Here is a 25,769-nt window from a genome sequence, read left to right as displayed (position 1 = left end):
AAACGGACCTCTGGATGTTGGTAATATACTGTACTTTATCCTTAGGCTACAATAATCAGCTGTAACAGTTAAACACAGGTGTCTGTAATAAAGCTTTATTGTTATTCCTGGTTCTTATGACAACCCAAATTTCGGCCGTGGTTACAATTATAAAATATACAGTTCCGACTTACATACAAATTCAACTTAAGAACAAACCTACAGAACCGATCTTGTATGTAACCCGGGGACTGTCTGTATGTGGGGATTTTCCTCCTCATTCATTACAATGTGCTGATAGCACATTGTAATGAAAGGGTTAAAACGAGACAACCTCGGCTGTCATGGCGACTGATCGCCGCTCCCTGATGACGTCACCAGGATCGACCTCGGCAAAATGGCGGCGCCCATGCTGGGGTTTTACCAATAAGTCTTTGCTGCGACATGTAGCAAAGACTTACCGGCTATGGAGAGGGCTCAGCCCCGCGGGCAACCCATGATGTCCTATCACGTCACGGTTCGTGAAAGGGTAAGGGCACCAATGACCCTATTGAAGATTATCTCTTGTATGCTTCACCAACGTGCCGCCCCTGGCTGCTTTTACCATTACCAGAGGCTGCCACTTTCAAAGCTCAGCCTGTTCACCACCAAGAGGTTTTACCACCATAAGTGAAATTAGTCCACCAATAACTTGCCTGAACCTTCCACCTGACTCCTCCACCGCAAAAAAACTGCAACAGATAACAAAATGCCAAACGTTATGGCCTAATATTGACTCCCATTCTATTACCTTCATATTTTTTTTTTTCTCGTTTAATTGCATATTTCCTTTATTAACCTAAGCCATGAACATATCATTCAGAAATGTTAATCTCCAGGCATAAACTTTACATACAGACAACCTCCGACTCACAAAGAGTCATCCCACAGCGCTCAGGAGAGGAAAGAAACCCCTGTGGAGGAAACCTCTAGGGAACCCATGGCTGAAGGATCGCCCTTCCCCTGGGCTTAGGAGGATAACGCCAACTTCATCTCATCAACAGTCAATTAAGAAATTTACATGATACAAGATAAACAGTGTCAAAGTTCAACAAAAACAGTCACAATCATTTTCATAGCATTATACATGTAATAGGTAAATAAGCAGCTGTAAACTAGTGATGGAACAGGGCTATGATGATAATCCAAATGTCCCCTCTATATTTAAATGGTATGAGTGTCCTGAGGGCGAAGATACTCTTGGACAGGGCCGGATTATAGGAGGTGTATATAGTTATAGGGGGACTGCATATAGTTGGTTATTATAGGGGGTGTATATAGTTATAGAGGGTTGTATATAGTTGTTATAGGGGGACTGTATATAGTTAATGTTGTGGGACTGTATGTAGTTAATACTGGGGGTGCATATAGTGAATACTGGGGGGCTGTATATTGTGATTACTGGGGGATGTGTATACTGATTGCTGGGGAGGCTGTATATAGTGATCACTGGGGGGCTGTATACAGTATTTACTGGGGATTGTATGTAGTGATTACTAGGGGCTGTTCATAGTGATTGCTTGGGGGCTTATATATATATATATATATATATATATATATATATATATATATATATATATATATATATTGCTGGGGGCTGCATATAGTGATTACTGGGTGGCTGTATATAGTGATTTCTGGGAACTGTATATAGTTATTGCTAGGGGGCTGTATATAGTGGTTGCTGGGGGCTGTAAATAGTTATTGCTGGCGGGCTGTACAAAGTGATTATTGGGGGCTGTATAAAGTGATTGCTGGGGGGCTATATATAGTGATTACTTGGGGCTGAATATAGTGATGCCTGGGGGGCTGTATATAGTGATTACTGGGGGTCTGTATAAAGTGATGCCTGGGGTGTGTATATATTGATTGCTAGGGGGGGGCTGTATATAGTGATTGCTGAAGAGCTGTACATAGTGATTGCTGGGGGGCTGTATACAGTGATTGCTGGGGTTGTGTATAGTGATTACTGGGGGGCTGTATATAGTGATTACTTGGGGCTGAATATAGTGATTGCTGTGAGCTGTATAAAGTGATTACTGTGGTGTATATAGTAATTACTTGGGGCTGTATACAGTATACAGTACACAGAGCAAGTTCATCAAAACAAACCTGCTTGTAGGAAATTGAGATCACACGCTGCACTGGAATTGGGTTTACTTATCTACTAATACTGGAGACCCCCAGATAGGGCCCAACTTTTCTTCGTGGGAAAACACTTTTAAGAACAAACCTACAAACCATGTACATAACTTGAGGACGTCCTTATTATACATTGTAGAAAAAAACCTATTTTTTCCACTTTTATTTTAACTTTAACCCCAAAGAAAGCTAAAAATGAAAAAAAGTCCTTAACATTTATTAATTTTCAACGAGCCCTATCTATCATGAAAAATAATGCCGCAAAAATGTTAAAAGTACCAGACAAAAATGTGGGTAATTATTTTTCTCAAATTTGAATCCCCTATTGAGACAATAAATATCAATTTTTAACCCCCTTACTTTACAATTTTACTCCGTTTTATTGCTGTTTTAGCCCCTATCACTGTAGTAAGTGTAAGATTCCAGAGTGTGGGGAGAACTCTCTAAGCAGATACTACACGATCCCTCTGTGCTATGAGATACTTTGTGCTGACAATGTGCTTAGATTATTGGGGTAAAGGGTTTAGCTAGACTTTTATTTATCTTCTGAAGATTCTAATATATAGAAAAAGAGAGATGAGGCAGGTCAGAGAGGATGAGATCCATCAGATATATATATAAGACACAATGACACACTCTGCTACCGCACCTATAACACACACAGTTAGCCTGCTATGTTCCTCCTCTCGGATCCAGAGCTTATCTTATCTGTAGAGCTACGGCTGGACAGGAAGTACCTCTGTCTATAGCGCTCTCTGCCTGCTGCCCCTCCCCCTGCTCGAATTTATGGTCCTATCCAGGGACAACCAAATTGTATAAACCAGGCCTGATAGAGACAGGATGGAATTAGGTCTGTGAAATGCTGTATTTTTTGTTAATAACAGTGAATTAGAGAATGTGTTATTTTGTTATCCTGAGTATATTGAATAATTTTTTTTTGTGGGAATACCCCTTTAAGGCTGCCTTCATATGTGGCATATATGTTGCTTTTAAAACACTATACAACAACCGAGGAGAGGAGATTTGCTAAATTACATTGCTGTTAACATTTGTGTTAACATCGTTAACATCCACAATGTAATTAGGCAAATCTCTTCTCCTCAGCTGTTGTATTACGTTTCCAAATGTGTGAACACAGCCTTACATTTTGCAAAGTCAAATGTTTACATACGTTAATAAAAATTGCCCTAAATTCTCTCACATTTTTCTGGCGTTTGACAACTATAAATCATTTTGGTAATCGTTACTGACTTAAAATGGGAAAGAATGATCCCATGTTAAATTGCGAAAAAACTAATCAAATTTCGTTTTATATAGTGTATGCAAACTTCTGTTTGCAGCTGTATGTACAGCTGTATATATTAAGAAATATTTTTACTCATTAAAAAAAAAGCACAAAATGCCACCCACACAAAAAAAAAAAAAAAAAAAAAAAAAGATCTGGCATAGGAGAGGTTAATCTATACCGCCGGGGGCATAGAGCCGGCAAGACCTTCACAGAAAGGTCCTGACCAATCAATCACCACTCGCCCTTCTCTCTATGGTATCAGTTGCCAGGGCGATGCTCGTGCGTCACTTCCACCCGAAGTCTCGCGATGCCTCGCTAATTTTGCTGGTTCACCGAAGTGACGTCATCCTCAGCCATGTCGCCAGTTGAACAGGATAGACTCGATCAATCGAGGCGACGATCAGGTCGATGTCGACCTTCGGTAAACGGCGGTGAAATGAGCCGATGCGGCGGCAACGTCCGCCCTGTCGGCCGTGGATCCGTCACTAGCGCACCCGGCTAAGCTCACTTGGTCATTTTAACGCTCTGGAATGACGTTGTTGGCCGGGAAGGAGAGATTTTGCTCGATTGTTTTGGCCTGAGTAATGGCGCCGCTCCCCCCACCATGGCTCCTTGTCTCCCTTCTCTCTTAGACTGGGAGAGTTGTTGCTACCTGCAGGAGCTAACGTGTTCAGGGCCGTTCTCAGCACTTTCTGCTACCCAGTTGCCCGAACCGGCTCCGGAGACGGAGAGCACAGGTGAGGAGCGGAGTCTACAGCGAGAGTAACGTAATCCTTGGCCTCTGAGGACAGTTCACACTGCGCGGAGGAGGCCGGGGCCGGCACTCAGCACAGATTGCGTTATATCCAGTTATTCCTGGAGTGAATGGCCTGTGCTTGTGTCTGCCCCCTCCACTAACCTTATACCTCATGTTCTGGGACACATTTACATAATATCACAGTTTTACTAATCCAAAATAACGTCCAAAATGTATAAAATTGATTGATATCATTGTGATGTAACACGAATTTAGTGTAAAGTGAAAAATATATAGGATTTAATGTACTAGATTGGCGAATCCAGCGTCCGGGCCTACACTACTACTACCACAGCGGTTACCGCGCCCTAACTATACGTATTACGGTCTCACGTGCCGACCTGTCACTTAGGCGCTGTTCACACATGGCAAGTTGCCTGTAGTGATGATCATAATACGTTTTATTTTCTTAAAGGAAACGCAGCAGTAAGTCTGACCTTGACGTACAAGGATGAGTCAAATCCGTGTCTTGTATGAGCAAAATCTGTGATAATAACAAACATTCCCCCATGACCTGCTAAAAAAAAAAAAAAATCATTGCCCGGGGATGAAGAAATCTCATTCACTTGTGTTGGATTTAATAAATTGTTGATGCAGGAAATTAATAGGGTTTTTCAGGATTATGTTGCTCCATCCTATGGATTGGTTGTCCGTAGTGGGATCTGACAGTCACCACCACAATAAACTGATAGCAGGAAGCGGACAGCACCGTTTACTTTGTAGTGGTCAGGATGGGTAACTGCAGCTCCACTCCCAGTGGGGTTCTTTTTGTCTGATGAAGTAGCATTAGGAGAGTCCTCTATTCTATTCCCTTCATAAGTATTTGGCATATTTACAGGATACGTCACAACTACACAAGAACAGGGCTCTGCTGCCCCCATCCCTAGCTGTTTACAGCCGTACTGTAGACTTAAAGGGGTTTTCCAGGAACGTGGGAGCAGAGTGGTAAATTAAAGAACACCTATTTACCTAGATCCAGTTTCTGGTGTTGCTCTGGTACTTCCAGATATCAGACCCTGCGTCCTGTGGGGAGTTCTGGCCAGGTCACGGCACCTGCTTAATTCAATGGCCTCATCGGACTAGTGGACGATGCAGGAAGTGAAGTCCACTGATGTGATGTCTGTGGAGGCCACTCATTGGATGACGTGGATCCAATGACCCTGCAGAGTTTCTAGTTGGCCACAGCCACAGGAAAACCTTATAAAATAGAGAGCGCTATATGTTCAGCCTGGTACTTGTTGGTTATTTATGTCTATAGATGACCGGATATTTGCATTCAGGGTTTGGCCCACACGACCTGGACATATACCCCTGGCCGATCATGCTAAGGGCGCCAGTTTGGCTGTCCGGCTGCCAATCCGCTTATATTATCTGGGTTACTCGGACCAAACCGTGAAGCAAACATTTGGCCTGCTCATCTATTTATCCAGTCATAGGAAATATAAAAGCGAGATTGCGCACCTCTAAGGTGGATTAAACACAAACGGGGGAGACCCCTATCCCTATTAGGGTGGGGGTTTATCTTATAAAAGGTTTGGTTCAAGCCTTTCATTAAATATCCAGGAGAAGCTGCTGAACAGTCAGAAACCGTGTGTAGATTGTACTTTGTGGTAGTATTTGTGGAGACCCAGGGAGGGTCTAGGCGCTAACTCCCTGGTCTCTGCATCTCTATTTCTTACATATCATCTCATAGATGTAACCATCTCTCCTCGAATAGGTTGAACCTCATTTGGTGCACAAGTGGGTAACTACCCCCTATCATTAATAGATGGATGTTCTCGACACTCGTGGATGTGATAACAATTAATATTTTATTTTAAGTTCGGGAAATTCGGGAATGCACAAAGTGAAATTTACCATCAAAATTAAGCATGGATAATCCAAGCACTGTGACTGTAGTAATCTTCTTATACCTGTTATCCAAGGTCTCCTTCCTTCTAATCAACTTTTAACTTTATGCTGATGAGCCAGAAAGGCTACTGTGGGTGTTACCAAATGCCCCTCTGTGCTGTGCCTTCAAAGGCTGTTTCACTGTGCATGAGCATAACTTCTCTGCTACCATTAGATCACAAGTGCTGAGGGAGCATGGGAAGGGGGGTGGATCATTAGCCTCATTTTTAAAGGATGGAGGCCACCGTTAACAAATATTAAAGGATTACCGCAGTCACAGTACCTGGATCAGAAATTGACATGCTGCAGATTTTAATGTTTTTTAAATAGGTTTCATACTTACGAAATCATCCTGGGCCATCAGTGTATGATGACCAACCTCAAAACCACCACCGCTGATCAGGCATAGACGGGGCATAGGTGCTCACTGAAGATTGGGCAGCTCTGCCCAATCATAACCCATCATTGAAGAGTAACTGTAAAGGTTTTTATTTCCACAAATCATTAGCTATTGGCATGTCAAACAACTTTGCAGATTATCTTTGTTATCTATATTCAGTAGTTTCTTTGCTATCCCCCTTAGATTACCTCAGCACTGCAATGGTGGCTTCCTCCCCCTCTGCTGACAAGCCCTGTGAATCCGTACTTTGTTTATAGTTTATCAGTCAGTTTCAGCTGCTGCTCTCTACACTCTCTGTGTATGTAGCAGAGCTGGATGTGTTCCAAGACTGTGGATACAGATGTTTCCTGCACATAGTAATGAGGAACAAGATCTCCCCTGTCCCCTATCAGTCCTTCCATCCCTGTCTATGATTCTACATAACTTTCTCTCTCTCCTCTCCTTATGCTGCTCCCTTTCCTCACCTTGTCATCGGCAGTATCAGCTCTGTGTAGATAAGCTATTAACCCTTACTGCTCACACAGCCCAGGCATTGACTTCATGTACTAATGATTTCTACCACGTATTACATGTTCTTTGCTCCTCCATGTGATAGAAGCTGCCAGGCTGTCACCATATACATCCTGTATGTACTGTACATGTTCCCTGCTCCTCCATGTGATGGAAGCTGCCAGGCTGTCACCATATACATCCTGTATGTACTGTACATGCCCCCTGCTCCTCCATGTGATGGAAGCTGCCAGGCTGTCACCATATACATCCTGTATGTACTGTACATGTTCCCTGCTCCTCCATGTGATGGAAGCTGCCAGGCTGTCACCATATACATCCTGTATGTACTGTACATGTTCCCTGCTCCTCCATGTGATGGAAGCTGCCAGGGTGTCACCATATACATCCTGTATGTACTGTACATGTTCCCTGCTCCTCCATGTGATGGAAGCTGCCAGGCTGTCACCATATACATCCTGTATGTACTGTACATGTTCCCTGCTCCTCCATGTGATGGAAGCTGCCAGGCTGTCACCATATACATCCTGTATGTACTGTACATGTCCCCTGCTCCTCCATGTGATGGAAGCTGTCACCATATACATCCTGTATGTACTGTACATGTCCCCTGCTCCTCCATGTGATGGAAGCTGCCGGGCTGTCACCATATACATCCTGTATGTACTGTACATGTCCCCTGCTCCTCCATGTGATGGAAGCTGCCAGGCTGTCACCATATACATCCTGTATGTACTGTACATGTCCCCTGCTCCTCCATGTGATGGAAGCTGCCAGGCTGTCACCATATACATCCTGTATGTACTGTACATGTCCCCTGCTCCTCCATGTGATGGAAGCTGCCAGGCTGTCACCATATACATCCTGTATGTACTGTACATGTCCCCTGCTCCTCCATGTGATGGAAGCTGCCAGGCTGTCACCATATACATCCTGTATGTACTGTACATGTCCCCTGCTCCTCCATGTGATGGAAGCTGCCAGGCTGTCACCATATACATCCTGTATGTACTGTACATGTCCCCTGCTCCTCCATGTGATGGAAGCTGCCAGGCTGTCACCATATACATCCTGTATGTACTGTACATGTCCCCTGCTCCTCCATGTGATGGAAGCTGCCAGGCTGTCACCATATACATCCTGTATGTACTGTACATGTCCCCTGCTCCTCCATGTGATGGAAGCTGCCAGGCTGTCACCATATACATCCTGTATGTACTGTACATGTTCCCTGCTCCTCCATGTGATGGAAGCTGCCAGGCTGACACCATATACATCCTGTATGTACTGTACATGTCCCCTGCTCCTCCATGTGATGGAAGCTGCCAGGCTGTCACCATATGCATCCTGTATGTACTGTACATGTCCCTGCTCCTCCATGTGATGGAAGCTGCCGGGCTGTCACCATATGCATCCTGTATGTACTGTACATGTCCCCTGCTCCTCCATGTGATGGAAGCTGCCGGGCTGTCACCATATACATCCTGTATGTACTGTACATGTCCCCTGCTCCTCCATGTGATGGAAGCTGCCGGGCTGTCACCATATACATCCTGTATGTACTGTACATGTCCCCTGCTCCTCCATGTGATGGAAGCTGCCAGGCTGTCACCATATACATCCTGTATGTACTGTACATGTCCCCTGCTCCTCCATGTGATGGAAGCTGCCAGGCTGTCACCATATACATCCTGTATGTACTGTACATGTCCCCTGCTCCTCCATGTGATGGAAGCTGCCAGGCTGTCACCATATACATCCTGTATGTGCTGTACATGTCCCCTGCTCCTCCATGTGATGGAAGCTGCCAGGCTGTCACCATATACATCCTGTATGTATTGTAAATGTCCCTGCTCCTCCATGTGATGGGAGCTGCCAGGCTGTCACCATATACATCCTGTATGTACTGTACATGTCCCTGCTCCTCCATGTGATGGGAGCTGCCAGGCTGTCACCATATACATCCTGTATGTACTGTACATGTCCCTGCTCCTCCATGTGATGGGAGCTGCCAGGCTGTCACCATATACATCCTGTATGTACTGTACATGTCCCCTGCTCCTCCATGTGATGGAAGCTGCCAGGCTGTCACCATATACACCCTGTATGTAATATACATGTCTCCTGCTCCTCCATGTGATGGAAGCTGCCAGGGTGTCACCATATACATTCTATATGTACTGTACATGTCCCCTGCTCCTCCATGTGATGGAAGCTGCCAGGGTGTCACCATATACATCCTGTATGTATTGTACATGTCCCCTGCTCCTCCATGTGATGGAAGCTGCCAGACTGTCACCATATACATCCTATATGTACTGTACATGTCCCCTGCTCCTCCATGTGATGGAAGCTGCCAGGCTGTCACCATATACATCCTGTATGTACTGTACATGTCCCTGCTCCTCCATGTGATGGGAGCTGCCAGGCTGTCACCATATACATCCTGTATGTGCAATGCTCAGTGGATTCACTTGTGGGAAACTAAATTGGTTAAATGCTAAATGACTTTGAGAGAGAACACAAGGCATAATGGGATTTGTGGGCAAGCTAACTGGGCTCAGCTTGAGGACATAGACAGACAGATATTAGCCTCTGCCTACTACACCTCTGGTAAGAACGTTTTTTTGTCAAACACTTTCAGAACAGAAAATGCCATAACTTTGGAAAGAAAAGGACTTGCAAAACAAAGTAGGCGTCGTTCTGTTTGTTTTCAAAGGGGGAATTTGGTTAAATCGCTATAACTTTACGGTTACGCTTTAAAGGGAACCTGACACCACATTTTCACAAATACAGCTAGCGACTGGTTTCCATAGAGCTCTATTTACTAAACAATACCCTTGTGTTAGCTAAAAATTGTTTCCCTCACATCCCCATAAATGAACTTTATCTTATATTACCTGGCATCAGAGGGGGCGTGTCCTCTTCGACTGGACCCTTTCCATCTACTCCTTCCAATGTCCCATGCCTCTTCTTAGCAGGTCATGTGACCAGGGTGATGTCATCCAAAGTCGTGTTATTTGCAACATCTACCCCATGTATGTATCTGATAACATAAAATTACAGCAGCCTCCTCATAAGGTGCCCAGTGATGTAACAGAGCTCTGACTTAAAGGGGTTGTCCGAGGGTTATGAAAAAAAAACAAAAGGTGGCCAGGAGGGTGCTGCTTAAAAAAATAAAGATGCACTTACCTTCCCAAGCCCTCCGGGTGTCCCGCGCTGCTACCGCTTCGGTCCGTGCGCAATGCAAACAAACATGGCCGCAGGAGAAACACTGGACTGAGTGACCACTGCATATACCAGATCCCATTACTATCATTCGACTCACATCAGTTGAGTTGCATATCAGTTTACAAACTGATCTTTTTTCATTGCAGCCTTGAAAAGGAACCATATTTTGATGCAATGCGGTGCGGGCGAGGGAGTCCCCGGTGCGGGCGTGGGTTTCCTAGGGCCAAACCTGCTTAAGGGGAACTGGCTTTAAGACTGTAAAGTAAACTAGACTAAACCTAGAGGGGTTGTCCCCAGTTTTCATGTTATCCCTTGGGGGTAACTTGCTGATCAGTGAGGTTCAATGACATGAAGGAGAGCTGCTCTCCCACTAATGATTGGGGCGGTGTGTCCCCATTCTGTATGGGACTCCTGGAGATAGATGAGTATTCTCCATCATTGATTTTGAAATGTAACATGTTTTATTCAGGGGAGTCCATGCAAATCAAAATAGTAACACTGGAGGTACGCTAAGGCCGGTCATTGGCTGCAGTAGTGACATGTAACACAGATCCTGGCAGGGAGATCCGGAGATCAGTGCTGAAAGTTGTAATCACTGTCCGAGTCTTTATGGTTATAACGTCTGAGTTTACATCACAGAAAGCGATGGTCATCTCTTTGGCAGTAATAATGTACCAAGAATAATATGAGAAGTCACTGTGATCAGTGTTAACCAGCAAAACATAGCAATGCCCGGATCTCTTATGGTTAATACAATACAATACCAGGTTCCCTTTATATGTCTCTGACCTGGGTTTAGCTCCCTAAACTAGCAGTTACCATGGGCCCCAAACATGGTAACATCCGTCCTGGACTTATGTCATTACATTGAATCCGCTCTCTGTAACTAAGAATTACTATCCGGCGCTTGTCAGGATATATATGAATGTAACACAAATTTAAAAAATGGGTTATTGTCCACGTGGATCCAACACTTTTTTTTTGGCTCTGAAAACTTGTAAGGGGCAACTGCTATGAACTCCCTAGAAGTTACAATTTCTATGTATAAAAGCTCAATATAAAAATCTATAATACATGTACTTAAAGGGGTCCTCCATTCTGTCTATAGGGCAGCCGAAAATTGTCTTGGAACTGGATGGAGCAGTGGCTTTTAAAAAAACGGGTGAGTTTTTTACCATCTGAAAACGCAGTTAGTAAAAACGGCCTAAAAACGCCACGTGTGTCTTCACCCTTTGGGTGCGGTCACGCGTCGCGTTTACTGCATGCGTTTAAAAACGCATTGCTACAACTGAAGGGAGATTTGCCTAATTAAACAGCTGTTAACACATGCGTTTAAACGCATGCAGTAAACGCGACGTGTGACCGCACCCTAAAACAGCTGAAGAGGATAATTACATTGTTGTCAATATTGCGTTTACAAAACGCATGCGTTAAGGCTTTGATAACACATCCATTAACATGATGTTAATGCATGTCTTTGTTAACACATCAGTTAACATCGAGTTTACAATGTGTTTTGTAAATGCAGATGTTAACAGTAATGTGATCAGTCAAATCGCCTCTCCTCCGCTGTTGTAATGCGTTTTAAACCGTAATGCACCCAAAACGTCACATGTGAACGCGACCTTAGTCTATACTTGCCCGGCTCCAGATCCAGGGGCCAGCGTCCTGCTAGCCAGTTGGTGGGCTTAGTGAGCCACTTAGACAAGTGATGTCACTGTGTCCACAGGGACTGCTGGCTGCGGAAGGTCCTGTGTATCCTGACCCCTTAGAAATCAAAGGTCATGGCCACACTAAGAGCCAGTGAGTACATTATATACACTTTTATTGCATCCCCCTGCCACAGCCCGGCAGCTCCATTCTCCATGTGATAGCTGGCCCCAGGAATGGGAGCGGAGCTGGAGTATAACACCGCTCCATAATATACAAAGAATGAAGCTAAACCTTCTATTCGTTTTGTGTTAAATCCGGGCACTGGAGGCTTCCAGAATCGGTAGCGGAGTCCCAAGTGCCCCTCTAAGATGTAATATAAAAGATGTTCAAAGCAAAAATGTCAGATTTACTACTTCCTCCTGGTATAACAGAAAGTTTCATTCTCTCAATAATCTGTGGGTAAATCTTATGTTCGCCCCGTCCTGCAGAGTTGAAGCGCAGATTCCAGGATTTCAAGGTCCTGTATCCTGTTTCGGCTTCACCCGTCCATCTGTCTTCACGTAGATGCAGTCAGGCAGGCGGCCAGTGAGATCCAGCTCAGGTTATGTTACATACTGACCGGGCAGCTCACACTTTCTTTTTTTAACTTCATACGGGGACACCAATTAATGATCTTGGACAAGCCCTTTAAGCAATTATAAGCATTATGAAAGCATCGCTAGCTGTGCATAATCCTGTATACACACAAGGCTTAAAGGGAATCTACCACCAGGATGAAGGATTATAAACTAAGCACCCTGACATACTGGTGTGTGCCCCCTGTGTCAGGATCTGCGCTTCTTTAAGCTTCTTATGCCCTTCTTTTTTAGAAAAAGAAGGCTCAAAAAATTATGCAAATGAGCGTGAGAGGCTCCAGGCTCCATAGCTGTTATTGGAGCCTGGAGCGCCTCAGGTTCATTTGCATAATTTGAAAAGCTTGTTTTGTAAAAACTAGGCCATAAGAAACTTAAAGAAGAGCATATCCCGAAAGAGGGGGCACACGACAGTATGTCCATGTGCTTGGTTTATAATCCTTCATCCTGGTGGTAGATGTCCTTTAACACTCCAGTCACAGCTAAGTCATTGAATAATACATGGTGGCGGGTCTGTAGGGAGGAGCCGGACTCCTTGTCATTGTATTCCTAGAACCTAGAATCCTGCTCCTCACGTCAGACCCTGCACAAGGTAAAATTCAATTAATCAACTGCTCCTTTAAGGGTGAAGTCGCGTTTTTGGACCCTTTAAATGCGTTTGGCTGCTTTGAACCTGTTTAAACGGACTGAAAACGCATGCTTTAAAATAGTCCAAAAACTACAATGCGTGGCATCACCTAAAGGCTACTTTTGGCCATTATGATCTATTATAATAATATGATAAGAGTGCAGGCTCTTCCTGTAACTCTCAGCTGTCTCCGAGGTGCTGGTGGTGGAGACTAGAAAGTATGATGTCTCCCTTACCCTGCACACAGAAAGTGCTAGTTTGCTGTATACAGGCAGTCCCAAGGTTATGTACAAGATAGGTTCCATAGGTTTGTTAAGTTGAATTTGTATGTAAGTCGAAACTGTATATTTTATCATTGTAGATCCAGACCAAAATTTTTTGCCCCAGTGACAATTGGAGTTTCAATATTTTTTTCTGTAAAGGGACCAAGGATTATCAATAAAGCTTCATTACAGACACCTTACAGCTGATTATTGCAGCCTGGGACTATAGTAACATCCAGAGACTTCACCAGAGGTCACAGGGGGCAGAGTGGTCCGTCTGTAAGTAGAGGTCGCCTGTAGTTCTATTAGTACAGATATGGTGCGAGGCTACATTGGTCTTGGGATTGTCTGTCTGCTAATATAAACTGAATAAAATCTGAATCCGCCTTAGGAGGACATGGGCAGGGGGCGAGGAATGGAATGGATTCTGGTCTCAGTAGTAGTCAGGACAATTTGGAGCCCAGGCGACCATCTTTTTTTATTTCTATAATCTCTTCCTGATCCACAGCTCCAAACCCCCTGCATAGACCGTCCAGGTTCACATTAGCGATGAGCAGGCAGCTGTTTGTCCTGGGGCCGCACAGGGTATTGGACCTTTGTCCCGTTTACAAATGCAGCATAAAAGATGTCATGTTATGTTACCAACGAAAAGGCCAGAGCTCTCATCCAAAGCTCCACCTGCGCTTTCTGTATTAAAGGGGTTCTCCCGAGGTTGAAATACATGGCTACTTTCTTCCAAAAACAGGGCCACACCAGACCATATTGCAGCTCAGCTGTATAGAAATGAATGGAGCTTAGTTGCAATAGTTGCATTGTCAGGCGTGGCGCTGCTTTGGAGAAAAAAAGGTTTAGTCCATATAAAGCTGCAGGCAGTGTTCGGTAGCAATCCTATGTAAGCCATACATTTTGTATGTGTTGTGAGTAGCAGCAGGACTGTGAAAAATAAGTTTATGTTCCAGGTTTGTCGCTGGACTTGGAACCCTTAGATGCACTGCTGTGTGAGATCTCTTTACTGTACTGCTGCACAGACCCCTCCCCCTGTTGTAGCAGCTACTTATGGGAGAGAAGCTGTGCAGCAGTACAGTGAGGAAGTCTTACACACTAGTGCATCCCAGTTCTCCAAGTCCAGCTGCAATCTTGCAATATGAATATATAATACAATACACACAAAGCTAGAGTTTCACAGATCTCTAGGCACAATACCTAACACTGACTGCAGCTTTGTATGGTCACTGATTGCCTATAAGCCCCCATTGCTCCAAAATGGAATGGATTAGGGGCAAATAAATCTCCTGGCATAGGTCTACACCCTACAGACCTGAGGGAAAATTCTCATGTACTATGTACATTTCTAATTAATGGGAAATTAATATTTGTATTTATACTTTATAAATCTCATCAATTTGTTTCATTGAGAGTTTTTTTTTTTTAAATTATTCTATAATTTGAAGAAGTACCATTTGGTTTTCTTGCAGCTTTGCGCTCGGCGAGGTATTCCCTCTGTATGAAGACAGGTTGTGTCTATGGCCTCAGACCTAGAAGCCACAGAAGATGGCTACACGACAGATCTGGCAAAGCCTCTTTATCTTCAGTATTTGGAGCGAGCTCTGCGGCTGGACCAGTTTCTCCGACAGACGTCTGCCATATTCACCAGAAACCTTTCCAGGTGACCACTTATACTATATGGTGCTGTGTGATGGGGTTTTCTGGGGTCACTGATGCCTTTGATAACTCACCTGTGACCTCTGACACTTCTGAGAATTGACATGTGAACAGGGAGCTGTAGGGAGCTCCATTTATTCCACATATGCAGCATAGGGAATTACTTCATGTTGGTGGTCCAACCACTCGGACCTCCAATGATCACAAGAACTAGCGAGTCAAGCAGTAGTGTAGGGGTTGTCCGGAGCTTAAAAAACATGACCGCTTCCTTCCAAAAACAGTGCCCCTCCTCACCTCAGCTGCATAGAGATGAATGGAGCTGAGTTGCAGTACCGCCACAAACCATGTTCAGGTGTGGCGCTGTTTGGAAGAAAGCAGCCAGGTTTTTCAACTTCCGGGACAATCCCTTTAAAGGGAACCTACCACCACGAATCTACCTATAAAGGTAGATCGGGTGGTAGGTGGATGTATGGGACGTGAGGATAGCCCTTTTTAGAGCTAATCCTCACGTCCCCGCTAGCATACCATAAACTTTATTGCCCTAATATGTTAATTTAATTAAGCGGCTACCGGGGCGTGGAGTAGCCGGACAAGAGGCTACACGGCGCGGCTACTCCACGCCCCAGTAGCTGCTTTCCCCCGCCTACCCTGTGATCTTCGGCGCGCAGCTCCTGGCAGCTGCGCGCCCTCGTCCGAGAAGCCGGAGTTCTGCGCATGCGCAGTAACTCCGGCCAAGATGCGCGATCTCGGGAACGAGGCCGGAGTTACTGCGCATGCGCAGAACTCCGGCTTCTCGGACGAGGGCGCGCAGCTGCCAGGAGCTGCGCGCCGAAGATCACAGGGTAGGCGGGGGAAAGCAGCTACTGGGGCGTGGAGTAGCCGCGCCGTGTAGCCTCGTGTCCTGCTACTCCAAGCCCCGGTAGCCGCTTAATTAAATTAACATATTAGGGCAATAAAGTTTATGGTATGCTAGCGGGGACGTGAGGATTAGCTCTAAAAAGGGCTATCCTCACGTCCCATACATCCACCTACCACCCGATCTACCTTTTATAGGTAGATTCGTGGTGGTAGGTTCCCTTTAAAGGAAACCTACCAGTTAGAATGGTAGGGGTAAGCCATTAGTACCGAGCACCAGCTCAGGGTGAGCTGGTGCCGGTACTTACTTTCGTTAGTGTGATTAACCGCTGTATCGCGGTTTTAACACTTTTTAAACTTTAGAGCAGAAGAGTCTTCGGCTCTAAAGTTTAAAAAGTGTTAAAACCGCGATACCGCGGTTTATAACACTAACGAAAGTAAGTACCGGCACCAGCTCACCACTTACAGCTTACCCCTACCATTCTAAATGGTACATGAGGAAAGAGCCAAAAAAGGCTCAGGTGTCAGCTCACCTGATTCGCAGCTTGTGGTGAAGGTGATGCCGTGCAACGATGCAAAACCCGGTCCGGTCCCGGGGGCCAAATTGGAAATGGAAAGGAAAAAAGTGATGTCATCGGCAACAGGCAAATGATCTCCCCAGTGATCACTTTTTAAACGATGTATTGAAAATAAAGATGAATTTTTTTACTTCATTTGCCTGTTGCCGATGACATCACTTTTTTCCTTTCCATTCTAAATGGTAGGTTTCCTTTAACATAGCGAATAAGTAGGATTTGTGAGACTTGTACAACACGGTATTTGTAACACTGACCACTGGGATTTCTCCCAAAAGAAAAAACGGTACCATAAGGGGTTAATATTCCACAGCAGGGGAAAAAAAACCCAGAGGAATATGTCCAGCTCCCAACAGATAATAGAAAAAATATTTAGGTAAAAAAATCCACTTGAAAAAGAAGTTAAAAACATCAAAAGACGTCCATGGTGAAAAGAAACGTAATATTCCACGTGTTCAGGAAATTTAGGGTTTTATTTGGCATTAAAATGTTGAAAAAACTATTGCAGTGACGACAGTGAAGACGGCTTGGATGAAGCCCCACAACTTACAGAATCTGAGGATCCTTCCCTGCAGGTGAAAGAGGAGCCGGTGTCGCCGCTGCTGGGGGATATCTCAAGGGAAGGGATATCCGGGGGGTTCCCTTATAACTCTCACAATGGAGTCCTGCAGCCAGGTTTGTTCTGTTCTAGTAGCCAGAAGTTACCTCAGTCGTTTCCTTATGTTATTACAGTATTTTATTTTATTGTTTCTTTCATATTTTGCCTCTTCAGAGCTTAAACCAGAGCGGGGGGGCATGTATAATTTTTCAAAAGTGAAGAAGAACCGAAAGTGGCTGAAAGTAAGTAAGAAGAAATGTCTGCGTTATTAGGTTTTATCTCTGCAACTAAGATAAAGCTTGTACAGTGCCCGGATCTACATACCTTATGTATCAACTATAAAAAGGGCTTTTCTAGCAAATCAAAAGGGGAAGCTAGGCCATTTAACCCCTGTTCTACCCGTAGCTACACAAGTGTCTGATATGTTGCATTTTTGACCTATTTGGTCTCGTTTTCCTGAAGTAAGGTCTCCAGTCTGTGATATATATTTTGCTGTTTTTTGTTGCATTTGCATTTTTGCCTTATGTTTTTTTTGGCTTGTCTTTGCAGAACATACTACTAAGCGAGGAGACGAGTGACTCTGAATCTGCCAGCGATGAGGATGATGAGTGTTCCCTTTCTAAGGATGAGCTGTATGACATGCTCCGGATGCACAAATACAAGAAGCTTCACCAGAACAAATATCACAAGGATAAAGAGGTGAGTTACCCGGATTTTTTTTGCCTCCATTTAAAACCTGAAAACCCTTTTATTATCTTAAAAAGGGTTTTCCCATAAGCTAAAGTTAGGTCCTATCCAGCACTGAGACCCCCACTGATCAGCAAGTTAGGTCCTATCCAGCACTGAGACCCCCACTGATCAGCAAGTTAGGTCCTATCCAGCACTGAGACCCCCACTGATCAGCAAGTTAGGTCCTATCCAGCACTGAGACCCCCACTGATCAGCAAGTTAGGTCCTGTCCCATGGGTGGAGCCTAACTTTAGTTTGTGGGAAAACCCCTTTAATGCTGGTGAAAAAATCTTCCTATTGTGTGACCATTTGTATCAGTGTCTGGATTTGCAGTATGTGTTATAGTGGAGGTCATGATCAGCCACCTCTCCATTTCCTTTTGTGGGATTCACAAAATTGCCATTTTGGAAATGACATAAAAGAGAATGGGTTATTGGTTGAGCTTTTGGACTACCGATCCTTTCACATGGGCACCGCATTGCCATGATCATTGTGGTTCCTTTGGTGGGACCCCATCATGAAATACTGATTCCCTTTCCTATGGATAGGAAGAATGTGATACTACCTGGAAATTGGTCAGTGAGCCGATGTTGGCCTGTTATGTCCCAGCTATACTTAATAATAATGATTATAACGTTTTTTTTTTCATATGGCACTTTCATATTCCACAGTCCTGTACAGATCATGGAGTACACTTACACATAAAGCAAGACATTACAGAGTAGTTACACAATCGGATAAAACCAGAAGAATGCGGCCCCTGCTCACAAGAGCTTACAGTCTATGAGGATGGAGGGGGTGACACATGAGCTTACAGTCTATGAGGATGAGGGGGGACACAAGAGCTTACAGTCTATGAGGATGAGGGGTGACACAAGAGCTTACAGTCTATGAGGATGAGGGGGGACACAAGAGCTTACAGTCTATGAGGATGAGGGGGTGACACGAGCTTACAGTTTATGAGGATGAAGGGGTGACACAAGAGCTTACAGTCTATGAGGATGAAGGGGGTGACACAGAAGGCGATATGTAAAATGCTTCGGAACTGGTCTCTTTGTCACTTCCAAATAGAAGACAGAAGCAACTACAAAACGGCTCTGTCTTATCCTGTAGGCCCCTCGGTTGTCCCTCATGTCACTCATGTCCTGACTACATGTAATGTCCTTATTTGAGTCACTAGGGGAAATTTATAAAGTGTGTGTGTGTGATGCTCTCCCCACCACCCCAGATACATCTAGAGGCTCCGTCCTCCGGATATATGTGGCGCTGCAGGGAAACTGTTGTACAAGCCCTGATAAATCTGCTCCCACTGTCTTATTATAAAATTTAATTCATGTATTTTTACATGACCAAATTCTGCATTCTCTATCAATTAAATATACCGTAAATTGATATATTAAACAGCAAATCCCTGGCAGAACATTATGTTAAACTAGCTTAAAGGGGTTGTCTGGGAATGTGTATGGCTTGGGGGAGTGGAGGAGGGGTGTAAAATAATAATAAGAGTATATACAGAGGCCACCAGTGATTACCACGAACTTCAGCATTAGGAGATTCAAGCAGTAGCAGGCAGGTGGGAATGGTCACTACCATCTGTATACAGGACAGGCCGTCAGTGACTGGTGGCGGCATGGTTAAATGGGACCATACATAAAAATATATTGTGTTCCTGGACCACCCCTTTTAAAGAGCATCTACCATCAGTCTGACTAATGGTAGATGTCCAGCCTGACATGCTTGTTTTTTCATACACTAATTGGAAGTTTTTTTTAGTGCATAAAGAAAAAAGCATATTTGCTGCTAAAACGACTATTATAAAATATGTAAATGAGCCAGAGGCGCTCAGGCCGACAATGCCAGAACACCTCTTGGCGTTGCAGGATATTAAAGGAAACCTACCACTTAAGAGTGGTAGTTTTTCACACAGATACATGGCACCAGCTCAGGGTGAGCTGTTGCCGGAACATATTTTCATTCGTAGAATAAAGCCAGTATGAAAGTATTTTAATGTTAATATAACTTATATCTCGGCGCACCGCACTAGGGCACGGCGCACCATGCGCGCGCCCGTGCGTGCGCCGGATTCTGAAGTGCCGGAGAGCCGGTGATGTCACTGAGCTCTCCGGCACACTCGCGCCTGCGCAATTTAGCATGGCCTATTTACCCGTGCATAGTTGCGCAGGCGCGAGCGTGCCGCAGAGCTCGGTGATGTCAACGGCTAACCGGCGCACACACGGGCGCGCGGCTGGTGCGCCATGCCCTAGTGCGGTGCGCCGAGATATAAGTTATATTAACATTAAAATACTTTCATACTGGCTTTATTCTACTAATGAAAATATGTTCCGGCACCAGCTCACCCTGTGTGAAAAACTACCACTTTTCAGTGGTAGGTTTTCTTTAATGTATGCACGGCCCCCCTGCTGTATCAGTACATCCTGCTCTAGAGTTAGAAGAGAGCACAGCCCCGCTCTCTCCATACTCCAGGCCTCTGATGTCTCCATCCGGGCGCAGGAGGTGCTGTTACAGAGGTGGGCATACATTAAAATGCGGCGATGTCAAGAGGCGCTCAGGCGTCGTCAGCCTGGCTTATTTGCATATTTTTAAAAAGTCATTCAGGAGCAAATATGCTGTTATTTTTATTTTTTGTACTAAAAACAGTTCCGATTAGTGTATAAAGATACAAGCAGTCAAACTGATGGTAGATGTCCTGTAACCGCACACAGAAGCATCCATGCTCCCTCTTGTGGCAGAGACAAGTAGTCGACATGTTCTGCTGTCATTGTATGTCAAGGTTAGAGATTTGGAGCTCTGATTATTCAGAGAATTTGCACAATTCTGTAGCATGAATAAAGTGCACAAAAAAAAAAAAAATTGGTGCCGGAACAGTACAGATTCAAGAAGAAAGTTCACCATAATTCATGAATGTGGCGCCCCCTGCAGACTGCACCCAGTGGCTTGTTTGATAATTGTCTTTTTTCCCTTTCTCTTGCAGCTGCAGCAGTATCATTTCTATAGCGCAGGCCTTCTCTCTACCCACGACCAGTTTCATGAGCAGCGTCTTCTTAATGGACCAAAGAAGAGAAAAATAAAAGAGGAAAAGAAATTTAGAGGTAATTCTGACTTGGTTCCCAGTCTGGCAGATTTAGGGTTAGGCTTTTATTCTATGACAGCAATGAGCAGGTAGACGTAGTGCGGCCGCCTGAGTCTGCAGTGCTGGTGTATAAGGTGGTGCGCACTGGTCACTCGCTCTCTTCTGTGCCAGGTATAAATCGGGACACATGGAGATCACCCATGTGTTTGACAAGATGACTACAGCAGCCAGGGTCTGAGCTATTCTAATCTTAAAGGAGTTGTCCTGTGAGTAACTTGTACACCACTGCTCCATTAAATGTTCTCATCCCCAGTCCCTTAGAGGATACATGATAGGGCAGCACAGTGGCTCTGTGGTTAGCACTTCTGCCTTGCAGCGCTGGAGTCCTGTGTTCAAGTCCCACCCTGGTCAACATCTGCAAAGAGTTTGTATGTTCTCTCCGTGTTTGCCTGGGGTTCCTCCGGTTTGCTCCCGCACTCCAAAACATACTGGTAGGTTGTTTAGATTTTGAGGGGGGCCGGTTTGGCAGAACTGTGTAATCTGTAGGCGCTAGGTAAATAAAGCATTATTAAATAAAGAATTATTATACTGGGGGCACATGACCCCCCCCCCCCCCCTTCTCATGATCAGTGGAGATCCCTGCATTCAGATCCCCAGCACTATTTCATTTATTACTTCGTTTGATTTGTAAAGCGCTATAGAACTTGATGGCGCTATATAAATGAAGATTATTATAATTATCCCGTGAAAAGGTTGTAAAGGATTAAACAGATGTGGGACAGTATCTATGCACCTTATCCTTCCCTTTACACATTGCATCATATATATGAATGAAATGCCTCGCCCTGCACACCCGCAATATTGTCTTCCCCTCTTATGTGAGGATACAACACCTGGTCACTAGGAGCTGCAGAGGATTTATATAATGCAGCTGAATTGATCTATGTGTCATCCATATGGAGAATAGGAAGGTATCAGTATCACTATTGTGGAGAATCTTCTTATCAGTCTTATAGAAGGCATAATTATTATGGGGTTATTGCTTCCTTTATTATTTAGTTCTTTCATGGGATCATCCAGGTGGCGGAGTTGAAAAATATGGCTTCCTTCTTCTATAAACCACATCTTCCACATGTGATCATGGTTTAAGCTGCTACTGCAGATTAGCTGTACTCGTATATGGAACAGTGTATGGAATTTTGTTGCCGTCTCTTCCAGTCCCATAAAATAAAGCAGTAGTGGGTACTTGGGATGATCACTGTATTTAAACGGGTGACATGTAATTATTGAGGTACCAGGTGATTGTAGAGGTGTAAGAAGTTGTGAATTTGGGACAACCCAAAAGGAAATCTACCATCACAATCCATCATGATAAACCAGGGACATTACTCATAGATCCAGGCACCGTGACTGTGGTAATCTTCTTATATTTGTTATCCATGGCCTCCTTCCTTCTAAACACACTGCAGTGTGCAGACAAGAGAAGCTATTCATGAAGAATCCAACCATAGTCAGAAGATTTACAGTTGGATCGAGGGACAACTAAATTGTATACACCAGTACTGATAGAGACAGGTTGGAATTATATCTGTGAAAATCTGTGTATTTTTGTTAATAACGGTGAATTAGAGAATGTGTTATTTTGTTATACTGGGTATATTTAAGAATTTTGTCTTAGTGTGATTTATTGAATTATGCTAATGATCCAGATGTGTTCTGGGGGTATAACCAGAGCCCCTCTGTAGCTTCACATGCGTGTGTGAGATTACAGCAGGCATCAGGTGGGGTATTAGGTTTATTAGCATAATTTTTAAAGTTCACGGATAACAAAACTAAGAAGATTACCACAGTCACGGTGCCTGGATCTGTGTCCCTGGTTTATCATGATGGATTGTGATGGTAGATTTCCTTTATATGTTCATTCAAATAATATTAGTTGTGTTTTGCTAGATTAGCAGAGGTTCAGTTGATTCATGAGAATATACCATAACATAAAATGATTTTCTTTCCGAAGCAAAATTAAAGAAAGTGAAGAAGAGAAGGAGACACGAAGAGGATTTGTCGGACGATGAATTGCCACATCGACATCACCACGCTAAGGTGTTTGCGAAATTCTCCCAAGATGCCCCAACGCCGATGATCAAAAAGAAACATATGACCATCGAGCAGCTCAACGCCCGCCGCAGGAAAGTGTGGCTGACTATTGTGAAGAAAGAATTGCCAAAGGTAATGGGCGATCCTGTTCTAGTGGTCCAAATTTAGATCCGATTTGTATTTTTGGGTAAATTTGCCACAAATCCTGGATGGATTTCATGGAGCGACCACGGTGCTGAAGACTAGAGTCTATAAACATGGTGATATAAGATACAGGGAGCTGCTTCTCCCTCTACCACAATAACAGCAGCACTGAACTAAAATAATGGTATAGCAGGGAACAAAGGAGTCCTTGTATCGTATATCACTGTGATGCAAGGAGTCCTGCCCCGACACTTTGCATGTTCCATGCATTCTGCTCAGGGCATTGTCTGTTTTTCACGGATCAAGCGTGATCATGTGCTGCTTTCACGGATCAAGCGTGATCATGTGCTGCTTTCACGGATCAAGCGTGATCATGTGCTGCTTTCACGGATCAAGCGTGATCATGTGCTGCTGGCAGGTGCAGGTGGTTAGCCATGGAAAGCAACAGGGTTGAACTATTTTTCAGGGTTTGATAACAATTGTTGATATATTCCAGGCCTACAAGCAAAAAGCATCAGCACGCAACTTACTATTAACCAACAGCAAAAAGGTAACATATTATACCGTTCTATAATTTCTCCCGTATCCGATATTTCTATATCCCTTAGTATGAATTCATCAGTGATTGTTTGCACTTTTGTACGGTCTTCCCACCAGCTCGCTCATCAGTGCATGCGGGAGGTGCGCAGAGCCGCCATTCAAGCCCAGAAGAATTGCAAGGAGACTCTCCCTCGAGCACGCAAGCTAACCAAGGAGATGTCCTTGTACTGGAAGAAGTATGATAAGGTGGAGAAAGAACATCGGAAACGGGCAGAGAAAGAGGCGCTGGAACAGAGGAAACTGGATGAAGAAATGAGAGAGGTAATAAGGGAGCATTAATTATGTCCAGAGATTACTGTCTACTACTGGCTAGACTGGGAACTGCAGGCCATCATATTCACATCAATGCTGCTATCCTACTATTTTTGTGCAAAGCTGGAGGCTAAGGTACTGCTGTGAAGGGTCCACAGTGTAGAAGCAACACGGCAGCCTCATCATTCTCAGGATCATTGCCATCATACATATTTGGACATGTCAGGACACAGGAACTACTGTGCATATTTTTGGGCAAGATGGCTTAGACAAAGTCAGCCTCCATCTATACTTTATAGCTTCTGGCTTTTAGAATCCACTGGTGATATTAGCTAAAGAAACATCATAACATACTGCCCCAATAACCGCACATGTGATTCCATCTCTAATTGTCTAACCTATTGTTTTGCATCCAAACAGGCAAAGAGACAACAGCGGAAGCTCAACTTTTTGATCACACAAACCGAACTCTATGCACACTTTGTGAGTCGCAAACGGGAAAGTGGACCGGACAGCGTGCAAGAGGAAATTTTGCGGAAGCTCGAAGACAGTTCCATTTCGCAACAAACGGGAGGTTCTTCATTAGGCACGCCCCAAGAAGAATATGGTACGTTAAGGGATTTTGTCACCTACATAGATATTGGTGACTTATCCAGAACAGCTTTGTGCTACACTGTTTCATTCTCTATTCTATGAATTTCTAGGAACTTCTGATCTGTAAATGTGCTAGAAGTCAGTCCCCAACCATTTGATATTGAAAACATATTTTTAGGATAGGTCATCACTATCTTTAGCTTTGATAGTGGTCTATGGAGACAGTATAGCGATGTGTTTTTCCTAAAATATGGCACACCTGAGCTCAGTATCTGGTACAGAAGGGGCAGTCCTAGCCAGTAGCATTGTGCTATCCAAATGAGTCCATAATTGGGTGTATCATGTAATATTAGACATTTTCCCTGTGAAATCGTTGAAGAGTCGCATATTACTACTCACATTTTTATCTGTGATTTCAGACAGTGACTATTTCAAGTCCCAGGCCCTGAAAAACGCAGAAGAGGCTTTTCGGATTCACCAGGCACAAGTAAGATTGATGCTTTTTGGAACAGTTTGTAATTTTTTTAATTTTTTTTTTATCTTACTTTTTTTTTTCACGGTGGGCTGACACAGTTGAACATTTACTGCGACTATATAGTTTTATGCAGGGGTGCAATCTCTTATTATGATCTCTGGTATTGAAGAGACCTGATGTAATGTTGGTGCAGTGTGCTGTCTAAATTTAAAGAGAACCTGTCTTTACCCTACTATACTACCAGCCCCCTCAGGTAGGGTATGAAACGTCCTTTCTGGAATTCCCTCTTTAATGTGAAATCTCCCCAATAACCCATGGAAAAAAAATCTATCCCAAAATCAACCAAATATGACTCTTCTCATCTCATGATCCCCTGAGATCAGTCAAGTTTAGTGGTTGCAAAGGGAGTCCCTATCTTCTGTTCTATAGCACCTAAAAACAAGCTTTTTGTGTCATATTAAAAATAAGAATCTCATTTTTCAGATGAGCCAGAGATAGACAGCTAAATATATAGTTAGAATTGCAAGCTGCAGATAATGATCCAGTTTCCACCTTTTTTTAACTGCCTGGATGTCCAGTTCTGTAGCTATTGTGGGTAGTTTCTACCCTGGGACCCCCATCTATCACAACAGTGGTTTACACAAATCCC

At 44.0% G+C, this 25,769-nt stretch overlaps 1 protein-coding gene across 2 annotated transcripts in view; it reads left to right on the top strand.

Moving 5' to 3' along the window:
• Window positions 1–3,834: 3,834 nt before the first annotated feature.
• Window positions 3,835–25,769, top strand: part of INO80 (INO80 complex ATPase subunit) — a 51,330-nt gene continuing 29,395 nt past the window's right edge. Inside the window, exons 1-12 of one of the 2 annotated variants that reach the window (XM_072115351.1) lie at window positions 3,835–4,185; window positions 11,384–11,437; window positions 14,927–15,117; window positions 17,052–17,218; window positions 17,316–17,383; window positions 17,691–17,840; window positions 20,863–20,980; window positions 22,976–23,187; window positions 23,696–23,749; window positions 23,857–24,060; window positions 24,472–24,658; window positions 25,065–25,132. In XM_072115351.1, coding sequence (XP_071971452.1) covers window positions 14,975–15,117; window positions 17,052–17,218; window positions 17,316–17,383; window positions 17,691–17,840; window positions 20,863–20,980; window positions 22,976–23,187; window positions 23,696–23,749; window positions 23,857–24,060; window positions 24,472–24,658; window positions 25,065–25,132 — 1,371 coding nt within the window. In that variant the 5' untranslated portion in view covers window positions 3,835–4,185; window positions 11,384–11,437; window positions 14,927–14,974. The remainder of the gene's footprint in view (window positions 4,186–11,383; window positions 11,438–14,926; window positions 15,118–17,051; window positions 17,219–17,315; window positions 17,384–17,690; window positions 17,841–20,862; window positions 20,981–22,975; window positions 23,188–23,695; window positions 23,750–23,856; window positions 24,061–24,471; window positions 24,659–25,064; window positions 25,133–25,769) is intronic. The other variant, XM_072115350.1, reaches the window with a different exon arrangement.

The sequence above is a fragment of the Engystomops pustulosus genome, chromosome 7, assembly GCF_040894005.1.
Source record: "Engystomops pustulosus chromosome 7, aEngPut4.maternal, whole genome shotgun sequence".
Classification (NCBI taxonomy): Eukaryota; Metazoa; Chordata; class Amphibia; order Anura; family Leptodactylidae; genus Engystomops; species Engystomops pustulosus.
The sequence above is the reverse complement of the archived record's forward strand: the minus strand, read 5'-3'. Positions and strand labels throughout refer to the sequence as shown.